The sequence below is a fragment of the Gracilinanus agilis genome, chromosome 1 (assembly GCF_016433145.1).
Source record: "Gracilinanus agilis isolate LMUSP501 chromosome 1, AgileGrace, whole genome shotgun sequence".
Lineage (NCBI taxonomy): Eukaryota > Metazoa > Chordata > Mammalia > Didelphimorphia > Didelphidae > Gracilinanus > Gracilinanus agilis.
Window position 1 is genome coordinate 797,544,535 of NC_058130.1, and position 18,879 is coordinate 797,563,413.

At 39.4% G+C, this 18,879-nt stretch overlaps 1 protein-coding gene across 1 annotated transcript; it reads left to right on the forward strand.

Moving 5' to 3' along the window:
* The first annotated feature begins 14,662 nt into the window (after positions 1 to 14,662).
* On the forward strand, positions 14,663 to 16,345 carry LOC123230566 (zinc finger protein OZF-like). Its single transcript, XM_044656701.1, has one exon. It carries the CDS (start codon positions 14,663 to 14,665, stop codon positions 16,130 to 16,132), a length of 1,470 nt encoding a protein of 489 aa, XP_044512636.1. The 3' UTR covers positions 16,133 to 16,345.
* The last annotated feature ends 2,534 nt before the right edge of the window (positions 16,346 to 18,879 follow it).

The window sequence follows — 18,879 nt, forward strand, 5'->3', positions numbered from 1 at the left end:
ACTGAGGACCTTTCTGCCCCTGCTAGTGGTGGTGGCTGCCCTTTCCACTGGGCCTCATCTCTCCTGTCTGAACTCTTTGAATGTCCTTCAGATACATCAGGAGCAATTCTCCCTCCCTGACCTGGCTTCAGGGATTGCTCTCTGCCCACCTACTGCTGTGGGAGAGTACATTTTGTTGTGGGAGAGGGAATGCTGGTTCTGGCCCAAAGAATTGCAGCTCAGATATGTTCTTCCCAAGACATGATGGTATCATTTGAAAGATATTACATGCAGTGTAGCCATGGCAATGGAAAAAGCCTTTGTAGCGGGGTAGAATAGCCCCCAGATGGGTGTAGAGAACAGTGCAATGGCCTGGCAAAGGGTTGAGGTTTCTAGATTGTATTGAAGATCTGGGGAATTGTGTCTTCTCATACTTGGAAATTCTCAGCCTTTCCTCAGACTATTCCTCCTCTGGATGTCCCAGGGACAATTCGGGCTGAAAAATAGGGAATGGGTAAGGAAGGGATCAAATGGAAGAGTACTCAATACCAAATATACTCTGTTTTCCATGGAGCAGGTTGGAAAAGTAGAAGATCCCTGCCATGAAGCAGGTTATTGTCAGATCTGTCCACTGCCTTGTCAGTTATTCCTATAAGAATTAAAATTATGAGATTGGCAGTAAATTACTAATTTTATTAATTCAAAAGTAGGGGAGAAAGATGGAAAAAATAGGCGAGAGATATAAGATACTTTCCTTATTGCTATATTTAGTTTGCTAAATTTGTGGCTGCCATGAAGCCGTCCCTAGCCACGCTCACAGAGTTGTCCAGTCAGCAACAAATGCCAAAGCAAAGAGGATGAAATCCACTCTTGCCTCAGTTTATCACACCTATTCTCTGACCAATAATTGACACACAATGTCTCAGGATCCAACTAATGCTTTTTATTTTGTCTGGGCCAATCAGGGGCAGTCCGAGGGTTGTTGCAGAGAAGACAAGGTGCCTAGTCCCCTGGCTGGTGATATTCTTGACTCCTTTTTTCTGGCTCCTGTTCTACCTTCATTACTAAATTTATCCAGTGATTTTCCCTCACACAATCCTCACTTCTGGATCTCATGCCAGATACAAATAGTCAAAAGGCAAAAGAGTAAATTTCCTTTTGCACATTCTTCAGTCAGCCTCTTAAATACTTCTCTTGACCTTTGATTCCCCAGCTTTCTGTAGTTACAGGAATAAGCTTAGATCCTTTGTTTTTCATAAATAAACTTTGAAAATCAAGGTTGAATTGTGATATTTTTGTGGAATAATAAATTTTCCTTTAGTCTGGCCAAGGTCAAAGCTCCAGTTTGGGTGTCCCCTTCCTCCCAGGTAATGAAACTAAGCAGGAATCTCCCTTCTTTTGTTAAGCTAGAAGGACTAGGAAGCCAAGGTGAACCTTGACACATTCTGAGAGTGTGCTAGGCCAGCCATGAGGCTAGGAAAACATTGAACTGACATCTTCCTTGTACAGACAAGTACCTGCTTCTCCTGTGATGAAGTAATGAGAGAGGAGTTGAGGTCTCCTAAGCTCCCCTCCTCAGTGGTTATTTATGAATCTGACATCTCATGGGTTGCCTAGGAGAGGGATTAGGTGGTGAGCTCACCAGGGAGACATATATATAGAGAGAGGGGCAGAGACAGAGAGACAGAGAAGGCAGGGAAAGAGAGATAAAGACAAAAGACCTGTGCTAGAGGAGAGCACACCTCTATTCTATTCCATCGACCTACCCTTCTATCTCTTAGCCAGTACCATATTGTTTTGATGATTACTGCTTTACTGTATGGTTTAAGATCTGGTACTGTAATGTATACACCAAACAGCATAGCAAACAAATTTCTAAAGGAGAAGCTAGTGGAGTTCAAGGACGAAATAGATAGCAAAACTATACTAGTGGGTGACCACAACTTTCCCCTATCAGATCTAGATAAATCAAGCCAAAAAATAAATAAGAAAGAAATAAGAGAAGTGAATGAAACCTAGAAAAATTAGAGTTAATAGATAATAATATTGAGAAAAATAAATAGGGACAAAAAGGAATACACCTTTTCAGCAGCACATGGAATATTCACAAAGATAGACCATGTACTAGGGCATAAAAACATGGCAAACGGGGGCAGCTGGGTAGCTCAGTGGAGTGAGAGTCAGGCCTAGAGACAGAAGGTCCTAGGTTCAAACCCGGCCTCAGCCACTTCCCAGCTGTGTGACCCTGGGCAAGTCACTTGACCCCCATTGCCCACCCTTACCAATCTTCCACCTATGAGACAATACACCGAAGTACAAGGGTTAAAAAAAAAAACATGGCAAACAAATGCAAAAAATCAGAAATAATAAATGCAACCTTATCAGATCATAATGCAATAAAAATAGTTATTAGTAAGAATACATGGAGAGGCAACCCAAAAACTAATTGGAAATTAAATAATATGATTCTCAAAAAAAAGTTAGTGAAAGAACAAATCATAGAAACAATAATTTCATTGAAGACAATGACAATGATGGGACTTCTTACCAAAATCTATAGGATGCAGCCAAAGCAGTTCTACGGGAAAAATTTATATCACTGAGTGCATACGTTAACAAATTAGGGAGTGCAGAGATTAATGAATTGGGCATGCAACTTAAAAAAAAAACTAGAAAATGAATGAATTAAAAATCCCCAGATGAAAACTAAATTAGAAATACTAAAAATCAAAAGAGAAATTAATAAAATTGAAAGTAAAAGAACTATTGAATTAATAAATAAGATTAGACGCTGGTATTTTTTAAAAAAACAGATAAAATAGACAAAGTACTGGTTAATTAATTAAAAAAAAAAGGAAAGAAGAAAGCCAAATTAACAGTATCAAAGATGAAAAGGGAGACCTCACCTCTAGTGAAGGGGAAATTAAGGCAATCATTAAAAACTATTTTGCTCAATTATATGGCAATAATAGCAATCTAGGTGATGTGGATGAATATTTACAAAAATATAAATTGCCTAGATTAACAGCAGAAGAAATAGAATACTTAAATAATCCAATATCAGAAAAGGAAATTGAACAAGATCTGGTACTGTGGGCCACTATCCTTAACATTATTTTTCATTAGTTCCCTTGATATTCTTGATCTCTTGTTCTTCCAGATGAACTTTGTTATAATTTTTTTCTAATTCTATAAAAAAAGTTTTTTGGTAGTTTGATAGGTATGGCAATTTGTAAGTAGATTAATTTGGGTAGGATTATTATTTTCATTATATTAGCTCATCCTACCCATTTTCTTTCTTTTAGATTTTGGAGAGTGTCAACTGACCACATTAAATGACCAGTCAATTAATAAATTATTTAAAATGAAGAAAATCTGCCTCTTGAGAATTCCAGTCATTACACTGTCAGTATCCTTTTCAATTAACTCAAATTGCCAAAATATATTATAAAATGGTGAACAATTCTCCTTTTCCTTATCATACTTACTCTTCTTTCTGGGTAACTAAATATAAAATGACTGAATATATCCCAGTAACAAATGGCATTCATCATGAAGTGAAGACAGAATGTTTTGGCTATGGCACATTATACCCAATGGTTCCCTAAACTCTCGATTTAACACAAGTCTATGTTTCTTCCATTAATTAGAATCAAGAATCCTCTTTATGCTTTCATCTAGATTAGAGTATTTCAGCCTTTTGGAAATTAAATAAAGAATTCCTTTTTCTTCGTTTTCTCCTCATTGATCACTCGTAATTCTTTACCCCTAGAATACACAGTACCTGCTATCTTCTCAGAAACTTCAGAAAGTGTTCTTACCAGACCAACTCTTGACACGTGTGATGAGAAGGAATTTCAAATCACCTCTCTCCTCCACAGAATCTCATACTTTACTTAGAGAGCACTTCCCATCTCTGATGGCAACAGAGAAAAGCATTTCAGAGTCAGACACTTTTCCAGGTTTTACTCTTCACAACATCATTCTCACTTCAGATACAAAATGTCTTTGTCAGTATTCCATTGGGCTCTGAATGAATGGTCTCTAGTAGTGATTCTGCACTCTTCAAGATTAGGAATCTGAGTAAATCCCTTTTGTGATTCCATTTCCTCCCATCAGTGGATGAGGGCTGTACTAGATGAATTCTGAAGGTTCAGATCTACATCTTGTGACTTTTTCTGTTTTAGGGGTCATTAACATTCAAGGATGTGGCTGTAGACTTCAATCAGGAGGAGTGGTGCCTGTTGGATCATTCTCAGAAAGAACTGTACCTGGAGGTGATGCTGGAGAATATGCAGAATCTACTCTCTGTGGGTAAGGACCTTTCCTCTGTTAGCTCTGAATCTACCATTAAGGGAATGTCTTCATTCCAAGCCAGATGTACAAGATTTTGAGTCTTTGTCAATGATTTAAAAAAGCAAATGTGCTGATCTCTGCCCAGGGTCCTCCTCCTGCCTGCTTTTTATTTTAAAAAGTCTTTGAATTATGTGATAGGAAGCTGGGACTGTGCTTTCTTGCTCCTGAAATCATTTCTCCTCTATTTTAGATAGCTTCAGGCAAAAATTTAAACTACAGTTACAGACTTACATTCCTGAAGCTAATCTCAGAAGTCATCTAGGCCAGTCTCTAATTAGACCTGAAATTTGTGTGCAAATTCTCTGTTTATACCCAGGCAGCTTTTCCTTGAAGATGGGCATTGAAGAGAACCCTCTACCTACTGAGGCAACCCCTTCTCCTTTGGGCTGGGTTTTGTCTTTAGAAAGGATTTCCAGTTATTAAGTATTAATAGGGGAGGCAAAGCCAAGAAGGTGGCATAGCAGAAGGAAAAACTGGAACCACTCCGAGAATTTCAAAGTAACCTTAAAATGTGCTTTTAAATGACTAGAGTCAGATCAAACATGTAAGCGTGTGGTGGCTCTCCTGAGGAAAACAACTTGAAAGTTACACAGAAAGGGATAAGGGGGAAACTGGAAGTAAAATTTTGCATAGACAAGTGCAGGCAATCCACCCCCTACCTATTACTTCACATTCCGAACCTGGGCACAAGCCAACTTCAAGACCTCAGGATCCTTCTTAAGCCTAAATTATTAGTACATCCCACCCCCACCCCTCAGAGTACAAAGACCTGGCACAAAGCTATACTGAGGCCCCCAACATGACTTGGTCAGTTCAAGCCTTCAATGAAACCCTTAACCCCAGGACAAAGTAGCTCCCAATTCTCTGATCCCTGCAAGCCATCAGCAGTCCCTAGAGGAGACTAAATCCGCAGCATTCAGAACACCCAGCCCATAAGCCATTGTACCACTTTGGAAGAAATGAAAGTTGCAGAAAACCAGAACTACAGCTAAGGGGAACAGCAAGAAAAAAGTGAAGTTTAAGAGAATGCCCCCCTCTGCCCTGAGAACACAGATAGAAGTCAAAGAGGAAAAAAAAATACTCTGGGAAAATGAATAAATACCAAAAGAAACATCTACCCATAAGAAATACCTAAGGAGGCAAAGAAGGGCAAGGCACAGACTCAGGTAGGGATTGGGATACAAAAGCTTCCACATGCAAATTTTCAAATAATAATGGGAATTGGTCTCAGGTGCTGGAAGAGTTCAAAAAGGAATTCAAAAATCAAAGCCAAATTGATCAAGTGGCAAAAGAAGCACAAAAATCCAATGAAGAAAAAGAGTTCGAGGAAAAGTAAAATGGCCCAAATGAAAAGGAGAATTAAAAAGTCATGGAAGAAAATCATTCTTTTAAAATTAAAATTGGGCATATAAAAGCTAAGGACTACTTCTGGTTAAGATGGCAACAGAGTAAGGAGCAGCTGCTTGATCTCTCCTAACCGCAGCATATAGGACTCCTCAAGGGGACATAAAAACAAATCCAGAGCAACGAAGGGACCCCACAACAGGGTGCAGCATTGAAGGTACGTGGAATCGGGGCATTTCCATGCTATAAAGGGGTGAAACAGCTCTCACTAAAACGAGAGCAGAGGAAGCCCCTCCCCCACCTCCACACCACATACAGTGCCAAGGCCAGCGCACAAGAATTAAAGCAGGTTTGGGGCACCCATTAAGTCATTGGCAGCTCCAGGCCTTGTTCCTGAGAGCAGCAAGACTTAGGACCCCAAGAGGCTAGAACTCACACGGACTTTGAACACAGACCTTGAGCCCAGGCGCGGGTAAAGGCATTACCCTAGGAGCAGACAAGGATCTCGAGTGCAGGCTTGGACTTCGAATGGGAACCCTGTGCAGATGGGAGCACGGCTGTGGAAGCAGCGCCCTGAGACTGCTGAAGGAGCCTCCAGCAGAGGGGCAGACCAGGGACAACCAGGAGGCTCGACCCTGAGAACAACGAGACCTGAGACCTCAGGAGCCTAGAGAGCGCAGACAGACCCCGAGTGTGACGATAAAGCACAGAAGGTGCAGGTCTAACAATGGCAAGCCAAAATCGGGAACCCCAGAAGAGAAAGATTATCAAGAAGAACTCTGTAACACTCGACAACTTTTACACAGAGAAAATTCAGACAACAGAGGAGAACAAACAAGTAATCATATCCAAACCTTCCCAAAATAATGAAAACTGGTCACAAGCTATTGAAGAGTTCAAATCTGAGATGATGAGAAAGATGGAAGAGATCTGGCAAGAAAATAACAGTTTAAAAGGCAAAATTTTACAATTCGAAAGTAAGGCTCAGAAATCAAATGATCTGATGATAAGCAAATTGAACACAAAAATGACCATATTGGAAAGGAAAAACAAAATATCATAGCCGAAAACCAAAACATTATAGCCAAAAACCAGTCCCTAAAGGCTAGAATTGAGCAATTAGAAGCTAATGATCTCTCAAGATAGCAAGAACAAATAAAACAAAGGCAAAAGACTGATAAAATAGAAGGAAACATGAAATATCTCAATGAGAAAGTGACAGACCAAGAAAATCTGAGAATCATTGGTCTTCCTGAAAAAGCAGAAATTAAGAGAAACTTGGACTCCATACTAAAAGAAATTATTCAGCAAAATTGCCCTGAAGTTCTACAACAAGAGGGCAATATAGACATTGAAAGGATCCATAGATCACCCTCTACACTAGACCCAGAAAAGACAACACCCAGGAATATAATAGCCAAATTCAAGAGCTTCCAAGCAAAAGAAAAAAATCTTACAAGAAGCCAGAAAGAGACAATTCAAATATCAAGGAGCATCAATCAGGATCACACAGGATCTGGCAGCCTCCACGCTAAAAGACTGCAAGTCTTGGAATATGATATTCAGAAAGGCAAGAGAACTGGGCCTTCAACCACAGATCAACTACCCATCAAAACTGACTATATACTTCCAGGGGGAAGTATGGGCATTCAACAAAATTGAAGATTTCCAAGTATTTGCACAGAAAAGACCAGGACTAAATGGAAAGTTTGATATCCAACCACAAAAATCAAGAGAAACATGAAAAGGTAAATAAGAAACAGAGGGGAAAGAAAGAAAATGCATAATTTTTTAAATTTGACTCTAAGGGCTTCAATAAGATCTAATTATCTGTATTCCTATGTGGAGAAAGGCTATGTAAAATTGTCTGTAGTGAACTCTATTCACTATTATAGTATTCAATCAGAAGAATAATTCATAGGGAGAAGATGGAATACTAAATGGTCTAAGATGACATGGGGGGTGAATAGTAGGGGACACCAAGAGAAACTTGAGTGAATTAGAAAAATAGGATATTCTGTTACACACAAAGAGGTCATGGGAAGGGGAGGGGACAAATACTTTTATAAGAAGGAGAGGAAGGGAGCATTAAGAGGTAATATTTAAACTTTACTCTCAGTGTAATCAACCCAGAGAGGGAAGATTAGCTATGTTATCCATTGGGATATAAAACTCTATCTAACCCTACTGAGAAAGTCAGAAGGGATAAACCAAGGGGAGTAGGGGAGAGGGGAGGCCAAAAAAGGGAGGGGAGAAGAAGGGGGAGGGAATTCATTAGGCCTTTAAAAATAAAAAGAGGGGAATAATAAGGGAGGGGGTAGAAAGGGAAGTTAATCAAGGGAGGGGATGGGATAAGGGATACCGGCTCAAAGCAAACCACTGGTTTAAAAGGAAATAGTGTAAGAAGAAGGGGTAGGTCTAGGGGAGGATACAAAAATGTCAGTGAATGCACAACTGATAATTATAACTCTGAATGTGAATGGGATGAACTCGCTCCTAAAATGGAAGCAAATAGCAGAGTGGATTAGAAACCAAAATCCTACCATATGTTGTCTACAAGAAACACATATGAGGAGGGTGGACATACACAAGTTTAAGGTTAAGGGCTTGAGCAAAATCTTTTGGGCATCAAATGAGAAAAAGGAGGCAGGAGTAGCTATTAGGATTTCTGACAAAGCCAAAGTAAAAATAGATATGATTAAAAAAGACAGGGAAGGTCATTACATCCTGATTAAAGGCAGTATAAACAATGAGGAAATAACACTGCTAAATATGTATGCACCAAGTGGCATAGCATCCAAATTCATAAAGGAGGAACTGGCAGAGCTCAAGAAGGAAATAGATAGTAAAACCATACTAGTGGGAGATCTAAATATTCCTCTTTCAGATCTAGATAAATCAATCCAAAAAATAAATAAGAAAGAGGAAAGAGAGGTGAATAAAGTCCTAGAAAAATTAGATTTAATTGATATGTGGAGAAAAATAAATAGGGACAAAAAGGAATACACCTTCTTTTCAGCTGCACATGGTACATTCACAAAGATTGACCATGTAATAGGGCATAGAAACATTGCAAACAAATGCAAAAGAGCAGAAATAATAAATGTAACCTTCTCAGATCATAATGCAATAAAAATAATAATTAGTAAGGGCACCTAGACAAGCAAATCAAAAACCAATTGGAAATTAAACAATATGATTCTCCAAAACTAATTAGTCAAAGAAGAAATCATACCTAGGTTCAAACCCGGCCTCAGCCACTTCCCAGCTGTGTGACCCTGGGCAAGTCACTTGACCCCCATTGCCCACCCTTACCAGTCTTCCACCTATGAGACAATACACCATAGTACAAGGGTTTAAAAAAAAAAGAAGAAGAAATCATAGAAACAATCAACAATTTCATTGAAGAGAATGACAATGATGAGACATCCTACCAAACTCTATGGGATGCATCCAAGGCAGTACTCAGGGGGAAATTTATATCCTTGAGTGCATATATTAACAAATTAAGGAGGGCAGAGATTAATGAATTGGGCATGCAACTCAAAAACTAGAAAGTGAGCAAATTAAAAATCCCCAGATGAAAACTAAATTAGAAATACTAAAAATCAAGGGAGAAATTAATAAAATCAAAAGTAAAAGAACTATTGAATTAATAAATAAGACTAGAAGCTGGTATTTTGAAAAAACAGATAAAATAGACAAAGTACTGGTCAATCTAATAAAAAAAGGAAAGAAGAAAACCAAATTGACAGTATCAAAGATGAAAAGGGAGACCTCACCTTTAATGAAGGGGAAATTAAGGCAATCATTAAAAACTATTTCGCCCAATTATATGGCAATAAATATAACAATTTAGGAGATATGAATATTTACAAAAATGTAAATTGCCTAGATTAACAGCAGAAGAAATAGAATACCTAAATAATACCATATCAGAAAAAGAAATTGAACAAGCCATCAAAGAACTCCCTAAGAAAAAATCACCAGGACCTGATGGATTCACAAGTGAATTCTATCAGACATTCAAAGAGCAACTAATCCCAATAATATACAAATTATTTGATATGATAAGCAAAGAAAGAGTCCTACCAAATTCCTTTTATGACACAAATATGGTACTGATTCCAAAGCCAGGGAGATCAAAAACAGAGAAAGAAAACTACAGACCAATCTCCCTAATGAACATAGATGCAAAAATCTTAAATAGAATACTAGCAAAGAGACTCCAGCAAGTAATTAAGAAGATCATCCACCATGATCAGGTGGGATTTATACTAGGAATGCAAGGATGGTTCAACATTAGGAAAACCATCCACATAATTGACCATATCAACAGTCTAACAAAAATCACATGATTATCTCCATAGATGCAGAAAAAGCCTTTGACAAAATACAGCACCCATTCCTATTGAAAACACTGGAAAGTATAGAAATAGAAGGACCTTTCCTAAAAATAATAAACAGTATATATATATAAACCCATCAACAAGCATCATATGCAATGGGGATAAATTAGAAGCCTTTCCAATAAGATCAGGAGTGAAACAAGGATGCCCATAATCACCTCTATTATTTAACATTATTCTAGAAACATTAGCAGTAGCAGTTAGAGAAGAAAAAGAAATTGAAGGTATCAAAATAGGCAATGAGGAGACTAAGCTATCACTCTTTGCAGATGATATGATGGTCGACTTAAAAAAATCCTAGAGAATCAACTAAGAAGCTTGTAGAAATAAACAACAACTTTAGCAAAGTTGCAGGATACAAAATAAATGCACATAAATCATCAGCATTTCCATACATTTCCAACACACTAGAGCAGCAAGAGGTAGAAAGAGAAACACCATTTAAAATCACCCTAGACAATATAAAATACTGAATGCTGGAGGGAATGTGGCAAAATTGGGGCATTAATGCATTGCTGGTGGAGTTGTGAACTGATCCAACCATTCTGACTGGCAGTTTGGAACTATGCTCAAAGGGCTATAAAAGAATACCTGCCCTTTGATCCAGCCATACCATTGTTGGGTTTGTACCTGAAAGAGATCATAAATTAACAGACTTGTATGAAAATATTTATAGCTGCAGTTTTTGTGGTGGCAAAGAACTGGAAAATGAGGGTATGTCCTCCAATTGGGGAATGGCTGAACAAATTGTGGTATATGTTGGTGATGGAATACTATTGTGCTCAAAGGAATAATAAACTGGAGGAATTCCATGTGAACTGGAAAGACCTCCATGAACTGATGCAGAGTGAAAGGAGCAGAGCCAGAAGAACATTGTACACAGAGACTGATATACTATGATAAAATTGAATGTAATGGATGTCTGTACTAGCAGCATGCAATGACCCAGGACAATTCTGAGGGATTTATGGAAAAGAACGCTACCCACATTCAGAGGAAGATCTGCAGGAGAGGAAACATATAAGAAAAACAACTGCTTGAACGCATGGGTTGAGGTGGACATGATTGGGGATGTAGACTCGAAACTACCACACCAATACAACTATCAACAATTTGGAAATAGGTCTTGATCAATGACACATGTTAAAACCAGTGGAAATATGCATCGGCCATAGGTGGGGGGAGTGCAGGGGGTGAAGGGGAAAGTAGGTGCATGAATCATGTAACCATGTTAAAAATGAATATTAATAAATGTTTAAAATTAAAAAAATTAAATTGAATTTTTAAAAGCTAAGGACTTCTTTAGACATCTAGAAACCATAAAACAAAATCAAAAGAATTTAAAAATAGAAGAAAATATGAAATATATGATTTTAAAAAACTGATCTAGGAAATAGATCCAGGAAAGACAATTTAAAATTTATTACACTATATTAAAAAAAAAAGTCCAGATGTCATATTACAAGAAATCATCAAAGAAAACTGCTTTGATATTCTTGAATTATAGCTTAAAAGAGAACTGGAAAGATTCCACAGATTACCTACTGCAAGAAATCACCAGATGATAACCCCCAGGAATATTATAGCGAAATTGAAGAAATCCAATGTTAAGGAGAAATAACTCAACTAAGCCACTAAGATACAATTCACATATCATAGAGCCACTGGGTTGATTACACAGGATCTGGTAGGTTCTACACTAAAGGATCAAAATGTTTAGAATATGATATTCTACAAGGCAAAGAAACTAGTTTTCTAACAATGAATTGCCCACCCATCAAGACTGGTTATATACTTTCAGGGAGAAAAATGGTTATTTAATAAAAGGGGATGTCCAAGCATTCCTGATGAAAAGAGAAACCAAAACAGAAAAGCTGATGTCCCAATCCAAAATTCAAGAGAAGTATAAAAAGGTAAATAAGAAAGACAATGTTTATAGGACTCAAGAAGGTCTTATTGTCTATATGCCTAGTGGAATGATGATATTTGTAACTCTTAAAATTGCTCTCCTTATCATAGTAGTTTTTTGAAGTGTATTTAGACAGAGAGTGTGGTACTAAATTGTTTAGAAAGATATGTCAAAAAAATTAAGTGGTGTAAAGAGGATAGCAGTGAGAGAAAAAGAAGAGGGAAGTAGCATGGGGTAAATTATATCAAATAAAGAGACATAAGAAGAAAAACTATTACAGTGGAGGTGACAATGAGAGTGGTGACAGGCAATCAGTATAACTTATTCTCATTGGGAATAACAGCCAGACTCATTGGTGTATCAACTCTTATCTTATTCTCTAGATCAGGGGTCAGCAACGTATGGCTCTCAGGCCAAATCTGGCTCCACCTCTGGACCTGCCAGTCTAAGCAGAGCCCCAGGATGTGCCCCAGGGGGGCCTTCAGCCCCCCCCCCCATATTCCAGCACTTTCCGCCTCCATCCTCCTCCTTCTGCACGTGTTTATGGCTCTCACAGCCAAAAAGGTTGCTGTCCCCTGCTATAGAGGAATAGAAAAAGAATAACAAAGGTGGTGGAGGGAGGGAAATAATATCAAAGAGGTGGAATAGATGGAGTGATTAAGAGGCCTTATAGAGAAGTAGGAGGAGAATAAGAAGGATGGAGGTAGGGAGGGAAACAACATAAAGGAGGGGAGATGGGGGGAAGTGATTAAAAGGGAAAGTGTAGAATTAAGAGAGGAAAAGAAGATGAAGGGGAATACAGAGATGGTAATCAAAGCTGTGATTGTAAATGAGATGAACTCACCCATAAAATGAAAGCAGATAAGAGTGGTTTAAAAACCTGAAAACTATGATAAATTGTTTATAAGAAACACATTTGACATATACAAGTAAACATACAGAGAGTAAAGGTAAGGGGATTGTTATATCCACAACAATAAAGGAATAAAATTTTAAAAGATCTATAAAACTGTATCTCACAGCTCCTAATTCTGTCTAGTGTAGCAAGTTTATAAGAATAAACCTTCATTCTTCCCTCACATCCCAGGCCAGATGATAGAAATGAAAAGAGAATAAGCATTTCAGAATACTTGCTCTATGTCCTCTCTACTGGATAAAGGAGTTCATAATTATCATTAATTTCACAACATCCCTGTGAGTTTAATAGTCTTATTGTCTTCAGTTCATAATTGAGGCATTTGAGGCAAAAAGAGATTAAATAACTTGCCCAGGGGCACCCAATTACCATCTGTCTAAGCTTGGATTAAATTTGCTTTTCTGACTCCAAGTTCTAACCTTTTATCCCTTATTTACTAGCTGCCTTTAATTTCTAGGAAATGGAGGTTGTGTAATGTGCTTATCCTATTACAAGAGGTAAATAAAGATGTACTTTTCTGATTGCAAATGGATTCCATGATCTCTGTCCTCCTGCAAACCTTACAACAGAAGCCATTCTGTGGGCCTTACTTGCATGCCCCCTTTCCTTTAAGAAGGCCATATTTTTTATTTTTCTCTCCTGATCCCTTCTTTCTTTCTTATTCCCAGGACTTCCAGTTCCTAGAGAAAATTTTATGTCCTGTTTTCAGCAAGGGAAAGCACCATGGCTACTAAAGCAAAAAGGCCCAAGGAGCTCCTGCCCAGGTGAGTGAGGTGAAAGCAAGTATATGAGGGCTGTTACCCCAAAAGACTTTTGTCTGTTGTGGCAAAGGAAGTGCTGGACTTGGGGGCTGGCAGACCAATGCTGAATCATGCTGTTCATTTCCTGAGAGATGGATGATAGTCTCACTATAGGGCATGTGACATAATTTATGGTAGATCATAAAATAAGATGAATAGTTAGTATGTCTGCACTAAATGGCATAATATCTATGCATCTGTGGAGAACAGAAGAAAACTTCTATTCCACTTTGAAAATTACTGCATGAGTTAAAAAGAGTGAAATTGTTTTTCTGCGCAGTGTACAAATTTTACCAAGAATGACCATGTGATAGTACATCCAAAATGATGAAAACAGAATATTTAGGTTACCTGAGATTCACAAAATGATAAGAATATTAAACAAGTGACTTTCTAGGAAATCTAGAAAGGGCAATGTAGAAAGACTTCGCAGTATTGTGGACAAAGCATGATCAGGCAGAAGGTTTGGGGGTAGTCTAACTGCAAGGAATTAGGTCAGGTCATTCCTCCATTCTTTACTCATGACCTGAGTTGCAAAATATGATGAGACTTTCAGGCCTGCCTGTGTCACGGGTCCCTGTTGAGGTTTCATTGTTATTGTATGGGAAAGTCTTTCTAAAATCATCCATCTTGCAGATATGACCAAATGGTATATCCAAAGACTGGTACTGCTTATTAAAGTTTGAAAGCTCCTTTTTGCCTAGGGAAATAGAAAAAAAAATCAGTTTACTTTCTGCCATCAGAGGAAATATTTCTGTGTATGTGTGTGTGTGTGTCCTCCTTCCTTCTATGTTTATATCATTATTTGTTTTCTTCAGAGGCTGAGATCAATTTTCAAGTGAAGCTGTCTTCAAAGCTGAACCTTTTTGAGGAAGAATCTGGCCCCCAAAGATGCATGAATGAGGATCCTCGTGACTTCATTTTGAGAGAAATCTGTGACTCTAAAATCATGGTAAAAAAACATCCAAAGAATGACTGTGATTTTGGTGATACTACAGAGAAATTCAACCAATATTCAGTCCTAAATCAGTATATGAAATTGTCCTCAGGAAATGACTATTGTCAGGATAGCACATATAACAAATGCTTTCCTGAAGAAGTAGGATTTGTTCAGTCTCCTGAGGAACCCCCTGAAATGCCCATGTATCAAGGTAACCTAGGAGGAATGGCCTTTGGCTGGAGTTTAGACCTCTATAGATATCCAAAACGTAAAAGTGTAAAAATGGTTTCTGTGAGTGATAAAGGTGGGAGACCTTTCAGTCAGAACTCTGAGCTTACACCTAATCAGATAATCCACACTGGAGAGAAACTTTATGAATGTAAACAGTGTGGAAAGGCTTTTACAGTGAGGGGCCATCTTGCTGCACATCAGAGAATCCACACTGGAGAGAAACCTTATGAATGTAAACAATGTGGAAAGGCTTTTACAGTAAGGGGCCATCTTGCTACACATCAGAGAATCCACACTGGAGAGAAACCTTATGAATGTAAACAATGTGGAAAGGCTTTCACACAGAGGGGCAATCTTGCTGCACATCAGAGAATCCACACTGGAGAGAAACCTTATGAATGTAAACAATGTGGAAAGACTTTCACACAGAGGGACTCTCTCGCTACACATCAGAGAATCCACACTGGAGAGAAACCTTATGAATGTAAACAGTGTGGAAAGGCTTTTACCTGGAAGGCCTCTCTCACTGCACATCAGAGCATCCACACTGGAGAGAAACCTTATGAATGTAAACAGTGTGGAAAGGCTTTCACACAGAGGGGCAATCTCACTGCACATCAGAGAATCCACACTGGAGAGAAACCTTATGAATGTAAACAGTGTGGAAAGGCTTTCACACAGAGGGACTCCCTCGCTGCACATCAGAGAATCCACACTGGAGAGAAACCTTATGAATGTAAACACTGTGGAAAGGCTTTTACAGTGAGGAGCCATCTCACTGCACATCAGAGAATCCATACTGGGGAGAAACCTTATGAATGTAAACAGTGTGGAAAGGCCTTTTCAGTTAGGGGATCTCTTGCTGAACATCAGGCAATCCACACTGGAGAGAAACCTTATGAATGTAAACAGTGTGGAAAGGCTTTTACAGTGAGGGGCTCTCTTGCTGCACATCAGAGGATCCACACTGGAGAGAAACCATATGAATGTAAACAATGTGGAAAGGCTTTCACAGAGAGAGGCCATCTTGCTGCACATCAGAGAATCCACACTGGAGAGAAACTTCACAAATGTAAACAGTGTGGAAAGGCTTTCACACAGAGGGGCCATCTTGCTAAACATCAGAGAATCCATAGTGGAGAGAAACCTTATGAATGTAAACAGTGTGAAAAGGTTTTCACAAGGAGAGACTCTCTTGCTAAACATCAGAGAGTCCACACTGGAGACAAACCTTATTGTATGGGATAAAATCATGCATTATTCTCTAGCACACATTAATTAGTATTAGTAATCTTTGATTTGCAACTTCCTATAGAAAATTAGTGAAAGGTAGGTACCCTTCAGAAGGGAGATAGTAATCTCTTCTTATGAAGAGTAGAGAAAACCCCCTCCCCAAGCAGCTTTTTATATGTACATAAATATATACCTTCAATTCATTCTTTTATGTGGCCAGAGCCCCCCTTTTTCTCCCTTTTATTATTATGAATTAATAAAATCAATAAATTAATCAAAACCTAGCGAACCTGAAGTCCAACAGTCAGATGTATAGGACACAAGTCCTGGAGTTTAAGGCCAGATTTCCCTATTCACAATGAGTCTGAGGCCAGTCCTGGTTCTGCATAGGAGCCTTGATGGGAAAACCACCAGCAGACTGTTGTTGGAGCTACCCAGGGATCTCACAGGATAGAACATACCTTCAACTTTGATAGGGCAGGGATCAAAATAGAGTGAGGGTCAGCCCTCTCCAAAAGACTAGGCTAGCTGTGTGGATTGATAGTCGATAGATGGTCATTCTTGAAGAACTCTTGAAGTCTCTACCTTTAATGGGTTCTAGAGGGTGGAGGATTTGGGAGATGACCTTTCAGGGATGCTGACCCTAAGCAGGTGAGCCAGGGTTGCTCTCCAGAGCTTGGACTATAGCCAGGAAGGTGGTGGTCTTCATTCCTTGGAGACTTACATGCCAAGCCCAGGAAATTAATTTGGAGAGCTCTCATTGCCCCTGACCATTTAGTTTAGGTCCAGAGGAGAAGAGAGGAAAAGAGAGCCAGGAATTGTGACAAAGTACACTGCCTGCAGTTCCTGCTCTGATGGGAGGTTTTGCTTTTCCAAGTTTTAGAAACGTTTCTCCAACACGTCTGCACCCAACCTAACCCAACCAATTTGGAGCCTGTATTTATTAAGCATTTGAAAGCATTGAACTAGAAGTTATCCACCCCCAAATGGAAAAAAAAATGAAAAGCATTCCTTCTCAGGAGGAGTGTAAGTTTGGCAAAAAAGATACAGCTGGCAAACCAGGCTATGGGACAATTTGGGGAGGAGGGAGAGAGGGGAATACCTAAAGGGACCAGGAAAGGGTTCCTGGAGGACTCGAGCTAAGCCTTGAGCAAAGAGATTCCAAAAGGCAGAGGTGAAGAGGGAGTGAATTCCAGTGCTGGGAAGACTGAATGGAAAAGGCATGGGGGCAGCTAGGTATGTCAGGGGATATAGAATCAGGTCTGGGTCTCTAGAACCTGGTTTCAAATCTGGCTTCAGACACTTCCTAGATGAGTGACCCTGGGCAAGTCATTTAATTTCTATTGCCTGTCCCTTGCTGCTCTTTTGGCTTAGAATTGATACTAAGACAAACTATCAGGGTTTAAAAGGGGGGAGCATGGAGGTGGGCCATGGGACCTCATGTGGGGGACCTAAAGGAAGAACAGTTTGGCTGGAAGACAGCAGAATCAGCTTGCAAAAGGAGGAGGGAGCCAGGCAGTAGGATGTGGAAATAGTCCCTCCTCCCAAGAAGCTGCCTTTGGAATAAGGGGGCCAAGGAGCTCTCCAGTTCTGAAGGTACTGAAGAGAATGTGACTACACTCAGAAATACAAAGCAGCCACATACAGTGGAGTCAAAAGCTGTAGATACTGCAGTGAGGTCTTCCCAGAGAGGCAATAAGGAGCCTCCTACTTAGGCAAGGGGACTTGTCAGAATCTCAGAAACACCTGGCAGGAAACTCCAAGAAAAGCATTTTATTATCAGTGTCTTGTTTCCAGGAAAGAACAACCTGCCCTGAAGCAAGAAACATTTTAGGTCTTCTGCATGATACAGTGCCTGGCACACAGTAGGTGCCCAATAAATGATTGTTGACCTTTGGTACTGGCTTTCCTTTCTTTCCCTGGTCCTGCTTTTCTGTCCTTGGCTTAAATAGGTGGCTCTTAGTGTTGGTGACACAAATCCAAGAGGAATGAACGAGTGTTGGGTTCTATCCTTTTTTTTTTTTAAGCAAATGGGAAGCACCAAAGGGTCCCAGTGCAGGTTTATTTTGACTGGTTGTCCCCAAAGAAATTGATTGCACTTCCTGAGTTTCAAGAGTCTTGGAGTCTGGCTGCCAATTTACAAATCTGGTGCCTGTTCCCATCATCCTCTTATCCAAAGGTTTTAACCTTTGATCACACTTTGAACCCTCTCTGTTAGGATAATAGTCGAGCCAGTATTTAACTAGGTACTAGTCACTGTGCACTGAACATTCAAAGACAAAAGGGAAATAGTCCCTTCCCTAAAGGAGCTTATATGCTAGTAATGGAGACAAGAGATATAGCTCTAGATGTATACAGAATAAAGAGAAAATAACCATGAAGTAGTCATGGCAGGGAGGTCCAGGAATTACTTCATGGAGAAGGCTCTATTTGAGCTGAGTCTTAAAGGAAACTAGAGATTCCTAGAGATGGAAATAAGGAGGGAGAACATTCCAGGTGGAGGGGCCAGACAGCACCAAGGTATGGGAGGAGGTCAGTGTGGCTAGACCATGCTTTTAGAGGATGGGAGAAAAATGGAAGAAACCTGGCTATGTCCTCCAAGAACATCATGATGAGATCTTCCCAGAAGATCCTGTTGCACAGTAGGTTGTGCTGTGTGCTATCTTGAAGCACACTATCCCCAGCTATGAAGTCACTCCTTCAGCTCCTCTTTGATCATCCTCTATCCCTGAAAGCACAACCATTAAATGGTTCTTTCAAAA